Source organism: Phoca vitulina, unplaced genomic scaffold (genome assembly GCF_004348235.1).
Source record: "Phoca vitulina isolate PV1807 unplaced genomic scaffold, GSC_HSeal_1.0 scaffold6, whole genome shotgun sequence".
In the NCBI taxonomy this organism is placed as follows: domain Eukaryota; kingdom Metazoa; phylum Chordata; class Mammalia; order Carnivora; family Phocidae; genus Phoca; species Phoca vitulina.
Window position 1 is genome coordinate 54,046,693 of NW_022589709.1, and position 9,362 is coordinate 54,056,054.

General features: G+C 48.5%; 1 protein-coding gene across 2 annotated transcripts; it reads right to left on the reverse strand.

The window, feature by feature from the left end:
* Positions 1–862: 862 nt before the first annotated feature.
* Positions 863–7,491, reverse strand: TMEM171 (transmembrane protein 171). Of its 2 annotated transcripts, none has more exons than XM_032403500.1 (3): positions 6,855–7,491; positions 2,796–2,934; positions 863–1,143 (listed from the first exon to the last, which is right to left on the reverse strand). In XM_032403500.1, the coding sequence occupies exons 1-3, from the start codon at positions 7,489–7,491 to the stop codon at positions 945–947; spliced, it is 975 nt and encodes a 324-aa protein (XP_032259391.1). In that variant the 3' UTR covers positions 863–944. The 2 variants fall into 2 exon arrangements, with proteins under 2 accessions (XP_032259391.1, XP_032259392.1); XM_032403501.1 differs by having other exon boundaries at positions 945–1,140.
* Positions 7,492–9,362: the final 1,871 nt, after the last annotated feature.

The window sequence follows — 9,362 nt, forward strand, 5'->3', positions numbered from 1 at the left end:
ACAGATTTTTATAGGGGTTATGGCTTGTGTAAAGGCATAAAAAACTCACATTTTTGCTACACCGAATTGTGTTATCAACAGTGCTGTTACTATAGATTTACGTTTTCTCAAAGGCAGTTTCTCCCAGGTAGAACTGCTAATACTTAGTGATTATTTCTGGGTTATATCTAGAATTAAATACTTACCATGCTGCCCAACTCTACAGAAGCTTTGGTTCATCAGTAGCCTTATGAGAATCAAAGTCGGTGGTCCACGCGGTCGGAGCAGTATGCAGAGGTCCTTCCCGGACCTCTCCAGGGGAATCGAGTTTTCCCAGGAGCCCAAGAAATCTCTTTTCTGAAAGTGTCACTTCACCGTAAGGAGACTTCCGGATATCAGTGAGCTGAAACTGCCCCAGTGTGAAAGGCCTAATTACCTTCTTGCAAAATGAAAGAAAGAAAGGAGAATAGGAGAGGAGGAAGGAAGAGAGGGAGAGGGAAGAAAAGGAGAGGAAGAAGAAATAATAAAGAAATGAAGAGAGTAATCTAGTTTCTCTGCCCCAGAAGCAGTTAACATTGGAAAACAGAATGGACCAGGCTCACCATGAACAACTGCATCTGGTCAGCTTCTGAACAGCACAGGGTAACGACTTCCGGAACCCAGCGGCATTGGCTCAAAACCCAGCCTCACTATTTAGAAGCAGTGTGACCTGCAATAAGTTAATTAGCCTCTCAGAGCCTTTGTTTCTTCATCCACCACTTCGGATGTAGAGGGGGGTCTCAGTGAGAGAACCAGCTTATGGGCGGGTTGGAGGCACATGGCGTCTCCCGTGGTCCAGAGCACGCTTGATCCAGAACGTTCACTGAAATCAGAACAGAGCCTATGCCATTGTATTTTTTTTATTAAAAAACAAATTAAATAAAACAGTGATCAATTTTATAGAAAATGGAACTGGAGTCCAGAGTTCACGGTGGGGAAGGCTCAGAAGATGGAGATGAGGTTGTGGCTGCCGCCATTTCTTTTTCTTCGTACCTGGGAGGCAGTTCAGAGGAGAGATGCGGAGTGATTGAGATCTCAGAGGACAAAGCAGTCCCAGAAATGGTGTATATAGATTCATGATCTCTCTCAGAGGCCACGCCTTGGCCCTCAGGAGTTGGGGTCCTACTAAAAAAGAGGGAGAACAGAAAGGGAAGAGAGGAGAACAGTAACACACCGTAAGGATGAGGTTCTTTTCAAATGTTTGATTATAGGTGTTTAGGAGCATTTGCAAGGGTCTAAGGAATAATTTCTTCCCTATTCTATTTCTTACAGATGCGCCTTGATTCCTTGCCCCTTTCCTTCCTTAGAGCTGACTGTCACATTAAGAGAGTCTCACCCCGTGGCTGTTTCCCTTGTCATTGAGAAGACACGAGGTAGGAACGTGTCACTGCCATCCAAAATATTCACATGCAGTTACTGTTCTCTACTATTTTCTCTTCAGAGACAGCTAACATAAGGTAGACAAACTTACACGAAGAGAAAATAAATCAGTAAGCCAAAAACGTGAAGGGAGGCTAGAAAGCATACTGGGTACTGGGGTGGGTTCTAGCAACAGGCAGACATGCCTCTGGACTGCCCCTCCACTGCTTTCCAGCTGTGCGATCTTGAGCAAGTTATTTCACCTCACTAAGCCTCGGTCTCTTCATCTGTAAAATGGGGACGACAAGAGTGCTGTCTCGGCTACCCAGGAGAATGACCCGAGAGAATGCAAGGAAAGCCAGGCCGTGGCACACAAAAATTGTGGTGGTAGCAAGTACGAATTTGTTTTAAGTTAAAAGACATTTGTTTAGGGCTTGGGGAAGTTCATCATTGGAGAAAAGAATACAAAAATTCACTCACAGAATTATACAAATGTCCAGAACCTAACCTCCCCTTCATCCATGCAGGACAATTCCTATACCCGTCTCTGTCTGGATCTCTGGCCCACCACCCTGTCTGAAGCTCAAGAAGAACGTGTGCCTTAAAACATGAATGACCAGGTAAGGCTGTGCCCATCCCCAGCATTCTCTCTGGGTCTCCTAGGTCCTATTTCTCAGTGTCTACAGAAGCCAGCCCCCCAACTGGTCTGTCCCCACCAGCCTTCCCACATTGTGAGCTGCACTGGTTCCATGAAGGTCTGAGACCTTCAACTGCATCCCTCTGCCTGAAGGGATGGCGTTTAATCTGACCCCAGGTATGCCTCCTAATTTGTGGCATATGGGGAGCATGGGGGATGGGGGTGTGAATCTTGGATTTCCCTTCATTCAATCTGAGTAGGCTCTGAGGCCCAGGGAACAACTTCAAATTGAGAGGAGAAGCCCAGCTTGGTTGGGTCAGGGGGCAGGCTATCAGCCAGGCACCCAACTTCTTCCATGAAATACTGAAACCCTCTGTACGTGCTGGAGGCCCCCTAGGACCCCCGCGTCTCCCCTTCATCTAAAGTGGCAAAGCCTAACATAGCAGGTGGCCTCCCAAGCCCTGCTCTGGTGCTCGGTCTGGCTAATAAAGTGTTAAACATTTGGAGGATTCCCCATGCCAGGGGTACATGAAGATGCCTGGAGAAGGCTTCGTATTTAACCCAGCATAACCACTTATAATTTTTAATGTATGTGCTGCCCAACGTTTCCCAAAAGGTACTCTTAATATTAAGGCAGTAATTCTGATATGATGTCAGCAAAAAAGATACACTGTAATGTTTATTCCTGTACTATGGTACAAAGCTAATTTGGCCTGAGTTCAGGCACAGGCCTGAGAAAGTTAAACATGCCTACTCTTGAAGTTCAAATGCAAAGTCTTACCCATAGGTAAAAATACTGTAATATGAAGGCGGATTTTCATTTGGAAGCAAACCATTAGCCCCAGGACTCGGAGTTGTAGAAGCTGAAGACTCGGGAAAGTAAGGTGGTGGTGGGGGTGGGAATATTATCACGGCATCACCTAAGGAAACACAATATTTCATTGAAGACAAGCACATTAGCAAGAATAAAATAAATTAATTATGTATTTGGCCCATGAATATAAAAGGTCAAAACCCCTATGCTAACTCCAGAATTTAAAAGTGGGCCTATCAAATTCGCAGAGAGGGAGCGTGGAGGTTGCCAGGGACTGGGGCGAGGCTTGGGGGGATTCGAGTGAGTGTTTAATGGGGGCAGTTTCTCTTTGATGATGAAAAACTTCTAGAACTTGATAGTGGTGATGGCTGCAGCACACTGCGAATGTACTTAATGTCACTGTCCACTAAAAAATGCTTAAAATGGTAAATTTTATGTTACATATATTGTACCACAATTTTTTCAAACAGTGGGCCAATATTTTCCTAGTAAGTCTGAGCTCCAGCATTTCTGTTTAAGTATTTGCTTCCTTGGGATGCCTCCTGCTGCAAAGCCTTGCTCATTCTCAACCTGAAGTTTTAAACTGTCAACCCTTAGCAGCTGGATAAAGTGCCTGTTCCTTACATGCAGTTGTAGCCGCTGAACACAGGCCAACAAGCGAGGCCACAGCCCGTCTTTGTTGCTGCCATAGCTGTGCTATTCGCTCTTCTAGCTTTTATCTGCCAACATTTCAGCCACGCTTTACAAAAGAAAGTCACACTCAAAGATAAGCTTGGTTTTTGTTTTGTTTTTTCCTTTTTGCATTTCTGTAGCTGCTGTTCACTCCAGAATACATCCCATATTTTGGGGAGGAGAAACAGACACCAGACGCAAGCCCTCATTGGTAGTCCAATTCCAATACAAAACGCGGCACGTGAGTTGCCCAGAACATTCTACACACATGGCAGCACCACTCCGAAGCGGTTTGAGGGCAGCCTCTGATAAGCTGGCAGCACCAAAGGACAGTGCGGGAGGAACAAAGGGGAGAGGACTTCAGGTGGCGGCAGCGGGTCTGACGCCTGGCTGGGTAAGCACGGGGTTCCTGAGCGCGACCAGCGGGCCATCTGCCAATCACCGGCCCAGCGTGGCCCCGAGCGAGGGATCGGACCCCCACCGGCCTCAGCTGCCGCATCGGTGAACTGCAGGCCGTCCATAACTGCTCGTGCCTCAGCGAACAGGCAGGAGGGCCGGGGTGGTGTGTGGCGGGGACAGCAGTGCCGGGCACGGAGCAAACGCTCGCAGCTGGAACACACACCCGCAGAGGTGCTTTCTGCACCAGCCGCCGCCGCCAGCCAGTAGCCCTGATTTGCAAGTGTGACGAAACCCTCCCCGCAGGCAGCCCCTCTTTTTGCAGCCTCGGTGGCTCCCCCAGAGGGGAGGGAGCCCTTCGGAAAATGTGTTAACTCTTTCTCTCCTCCTACAAGCACATGACCACGAGGGCTTAAGATAGCGCTCACCTAAATTTGATAACAGCTAATGGTTATCTTGGGCTTCTCATTTAATTTTTTTCAAAGGTCTTGGTAGGTTAGAGGAAGCAAGGTCGATTGTTAAATTACACAGTGTAGAACAAAGGAGCTGGGAATAAGCCTCCAGAGCAGGCCAGCCACCTCTCCACGCAAACAAGGAAGTGCTCGCAGTCACCGGCTGTGTCCGAGGCTCCTCCAAGCCTCTGCCCCTCAGTTCCCCGCCCCTCCCTCCCAAGCCTTGCAACCTGCTCTCCCTGAAAGCAGTCCCGTCCCCCCTGGGTTCCCTTTCACTACGTCCTGCAGGACTTGATGTCCTCTGAGTTGACAGCAGACATCCCACAAGGGAGGGCTGTCTCATGCCCCTGCTTGTGTGTCCAGGACCCAGCGCTGGGTGTGCCCACAGTGGGGGTATCACGTGTCTGGGGAGGAGGGGCTTCCATTCTGGGAACAGCTGAATTCTGGGACTTAGCCAAGAACTGCTTCTCTTCACCCCAGTCCCTCATAGGCAGAAGCGACCACTGACAGACAATGTCTAGATTCTTATCAATTAGGCTAACAGGCACGGTTTCTAAACATTTAAACCCCATCCCATAATATCAAAGGAGAGAAAAATAAGGAGTTAGGCTACCAGACTTCCACAGGTTTGATGGAACTTAAAGGGTTAAGTGGAAAAGATTTTAAGCGATGGAGGATGGAGTGCCAACATCAGGAGGAGAACCCCCCCCACCCCGAGTCACTATGTCCCAGCACCAGCAGCCCTGCTTTCTGCTGCCCCCCAATTCCAGCCATTGGGAGGGAGGCTGGGCCCCACAGACCCTCTGATAGTAAACCCACAGGGCACACGTCGAAATGCTCCCAACTACATGGAATACTATGAGCATCAAGTGAGTGTATTTACTCGTCCCCACTGCGTTCCCCAAAAGGCCTGAGCACATCTATAACGTAGGGCAAGCCCTTTAGTCATGTAACAGCTACCCACAACACTTGGGGAAGGATGAAACCAGCTGAAACAGAATCATAGCCATGTGCCCAGAGGCCCTCCCTGGTGCTCTGCGGGGGCCAGAGTCCATGCGTGCCCCCTGCCTGGGTTTGGAGCCCGGCCCTGCCACTTGCTAGTCTGTGACCTTGGCAAGTTATGTGATATCCCTGTGCCTCAGTTTCTTCATCCCTAACACAGAGATACTAAAAGTACCTGCCTCATTGGGTTGTTGTAGGTGTGAACAGCTTTGACAGAGTAGGCCCTTGAAGGGCACTTGGATGGGTATATGGCCCTGGAACGAGCCCCATATCTGTGTTAGCTATTATTAATATATAACTGATATTGGTGTGGTCACCGTAAATATATAAATACACAAATAGTAGCCTGGGAGTTTCACCCGCGGCTCCAGGATTGGTCTGTAGATCCATCTGCCCTTGCTCGCCAAGGCCGGGGCCACGCAAGGCTGGAAGGCCAGGGATTTCCCCCAGTGAGTAGCACTTCCTCCAGCAGACAGCCCCAACCATGAGAAACATCCCTTTCACCACACTCCTCCTCTCTTCCCTCCGGGGTTTCTGTCCCATAATGCTCTCTGCCTAGCCTTTTAGATGTCACAGCGATGGCTTCAGAGCTTTACCCTTTCAAAAGTAGGAGACCGAAAAAACAAAGTGATTTTCAAAAATGAGCAGCAGCGGGGTTTCCCCTTGGTTGTGTGAAACTGAGGCCAAAGCTACTGAAGTTGTGCTATAGGGGCTGACTCCAGGAAACGGTAACCCATCTCTTCTGCAGAACCCAGAGAACGCAAACGTCGTTTCTCGGCATTCCATGGGGGAAATAAGTGACAGGTGCGATCATGCTTTATCAGTGTCGGTGCCACTATTTCCAAACTTCGCCTCCACCCTGAAGCCAAGGATAAAGTTACAGAAAATAGAGAACAATGTGGGAAACAGTGTGGAAAGCCCCCTCAAAACACAGAAGATCTACGGACTTGGGGTAGACAGAATCCTAGAATGTTAGTGCTGGGAGGGATCTTAGCAATGCAATGCTCACTTTATAGATGCATAAACTCAGGCCAGAAGGGGTTAAGGACTTACCAAGGACAGCCAGCCGGTGACAGCCAGGGATGAGAATCTACATGTCCAACACAAAGTGCCCTAGCTTTCAACGTCACTTGGCGGGTCTCTAACGAGACAGAAGGCTCCCAGGCTATGGCTAGCACTTTCTCTCACTTTCCTCCTAATTTGCTCTGTGACCTCAGTCAAGGTCATGACTTAATGTCCCAAAGCTTTTGCTCGATCACAAGGAACTGCTGGGAGGAAATGATGTGCACAAGGATTCTTACAGGGCTTAGCACAGCAGCAGCACCGTGTGTGTGTGTGTGTGTGTGTGTGTGTGCGCGCGCACGTGTGCATGTGCATGCGTGCATGGGTGTGTAAGAGAGACAGAGAAAAGGGAGAACCTAGGCCAGACCCGAGGACAACCCAGCAAAGCCCTGACGCAACAGCCACCATGATGTGAGCGTGCCCAGGAACGACAGCTACGTACCTACAGTGACATGGACGGGCTCCGTGCTCTGCGTCTGTCTGTCTTCACTTTCGGAGGCATCCTGGCCCTCATTCAAGTTGTTTCTCTTAACATGGGCAACCACAAAGAAACACAGTCCCATGAGTACAATCAAGGGCCCCATGATCTGCAGGGACAGGAATCCACAGATCTGGGGCTCCACGTCGGCAGTGTCTGTCTCATTCAGGGGTTCCTGCGCCCAGTCTGAACCACAGCCGGGGACCCAAATGCCCAGAATGCTGATGAGCATGCCACTCGTCAAGAACAGAAACCCGAAGATGAGGCACTGGGCAAACTGGCGGCTCTCTCCACAGATGAAGGCTCGGTCGGGGTCCGCCGGACTGCCCCGCAGGCGCCCCTCACGGAGCTGAAGTCGTGCCCGCGAGCGGGCCAGGATCACAGCCCCAAGCCCAGCTGCGGCACAGGCAGGCCCAGCGACCTTCAGCACCAGGCTGCAGTCCGGGAAGATTCTGTACTGGCATGCCTGGAACCCAAAGATGGAGAGCAGGACTCCCACACACAACAGGATGGCACCAAAGACAAAAAGGAAGAAAACGAGCTTGCTGACACGCCTGTCTCGCTGGCCCCCGTCTGGCTCAGCGGCAGCTACAGGACACATGGCCAGAAGAAGCCCCTTCCCAGAACCAGGCAGGATGGATTTCCTTCCCTCCAGTGGTTTCAACAGCTCTGAAAATACAACCAAACACCAAATTAAAGTGGGCACAGGTGTTCCTGGCCCGCCCTGGCCATTTCAGAAATCACTCCAGGATGAAATCATAGGGGATAGAACTTGTTGCAAGTGATACACTGGTGAACAATGAGTTGGTTTATGAGTCAGAAGCACTGGCATTCAGAAACTCCTGAATATGAAATTTTGTGAAGATATTCAAGAAGAGGAAATGCAATTACCATGCACCTAAGAGTATCTAAAAAAAACAAAACCCATACAAGAGAAGTAACTGGGTGTGGTTTTTCCTGTTATGAGTCTTATAAACTCACTTCCCCGGGGCAAAACAAAACAAAACAAAACAAACAACCCCCAAAACAGTGGTGAGTAAGGGAAGGACCACAGGGATTATTTCTGATTTACAGACATCCCACGTTTCATCACAGCTGCTCTGAGCATTTCCGAGTCGATAAATTTTTGTTCAGTAACTAACTTTCCATTTCCTATTTCAGACTGCGGCAACTTTCCATTCCCCCGCCTTCTTCTAAGGCCAGGACACCTGCAGGAGGCCCAATTCAGTCATTTCCACTGGAGAGGAAGGCAGTTCAGGAACACAGTGAGTTTGGGGGATTTTAAGTTAACTCTGTCAAAATGTGATTTTTGAGTTCTCACACAGGCACTGGAACTCGGGGGGCCCGGCTAACTAGGCCGGGGTGACCCAGGGGAGTCTAGCACAGAGCATCAGGAGGAGCCTTGTCTCCCAGGTGTGCAGGTGGCCTCTCACGTACCCTCCTCCAAGGTGCCTCTCACTTCCACAAAAAGGTTTAGGCTCCGTTAAAAATAAGCAGCCGATAAAATCACCAGTTAAAAAAGCATGAAACAGCAACAGCACTTGACTCTGAACGGAGAGTGTAAGTGAGATCAAGTGGGAAAGCACCTCCCCACAAGATTACCCAAGCCCTGTGCTGGTATCACCATATATGAAGTGGACCCGAATCAATTGTTAATAGTTGTCTAGTGTATGCAGATTGACTTTATAATCTTAGTTATCTTGTCTTACTCTCATGAGTGGAGTATTTTACCAGGACCCTTCAAGTTGGGGCAGTGCAAAAGACAACCCAAGTGTGAAGACCATTTTTCCTGGCTCAAGGAAAGAAAACTTAAAATATTTTGTGCCATTTGTATCCATGATCACATGAAGGAGCTCAAGATTGAGGCTGTAAAGCCAAGGCCGTCCTGACAAACCCAAGTCATGTCCAAGGAGGGTCAATTTAAGTAAAGAAGAGAAATAGCTGGTCTTATACTGGGAAGTACTTTTCCAGGAAAAAGTACAATCGAATCAGAAGGAAGCTGGAGAAAGAAGGAAATCTAGGAGGGAAATAAGCTTCCATTTTAAACCTGGGCAAACTGTATTTGTGAAGATGGAATATGCTGAGACAAACACTTAAAGAAAATATTGAACTAATTTAAAAAACAGAAATCTTAATCATGTAATCTCTTGTGCTGGTTCCAGAGATAAGGGTGATTCTCTGTTATAAAGTCCTATCAGGAATTCACTGAATTCCTGGTACCTTCAACTCTGAAGCGAGTCACAAGGCTTCAAATGTCTTAAGGCGAATTCCCCAAATACTAGTAAAGTAAAAGTAAGCCTAAAACTGGATCTGTAGCTCTTGTCCATGGACAAGTGGACTAAACACCTGCCATACGTACCAATCCCTCATCCATAATAATGTAGGCAAGTCAAGTCTGTCTGTCTGTCTCATACACGCATTCACGAACGGACACAAAAACATCTACACTAACAGAAAATTAAACCCTTTCCA

What these genes read in the sequence shown, in the direction of transcription:
- TMEM171 (XM_032403500.1), bottom strand. Translation starts at nt 7,491, where the DNA reads ATGTGTCCTGTAGCTGCCGCTGAGCCAGACGGGGGCCAGCGAGACAGG. An exon ending in GCCCGTCCATGTCACTGTAG is followed by an intron (nt 2,935 to 6,854) that starts GTACGTAGCTGT and finishes GTGTTTCCTTAG; the next exon opens with GTGATGCCGTGATAATATTC. An exon ending in TACAGTATTTTTACCTATGG is followed by an intron (nt 1,144 to 2,795) that starts GTAAGACTTTGC and finishes CCTCTTTTTTAG; the next exon opens with TAGGACCCCAACTCCTGAGG.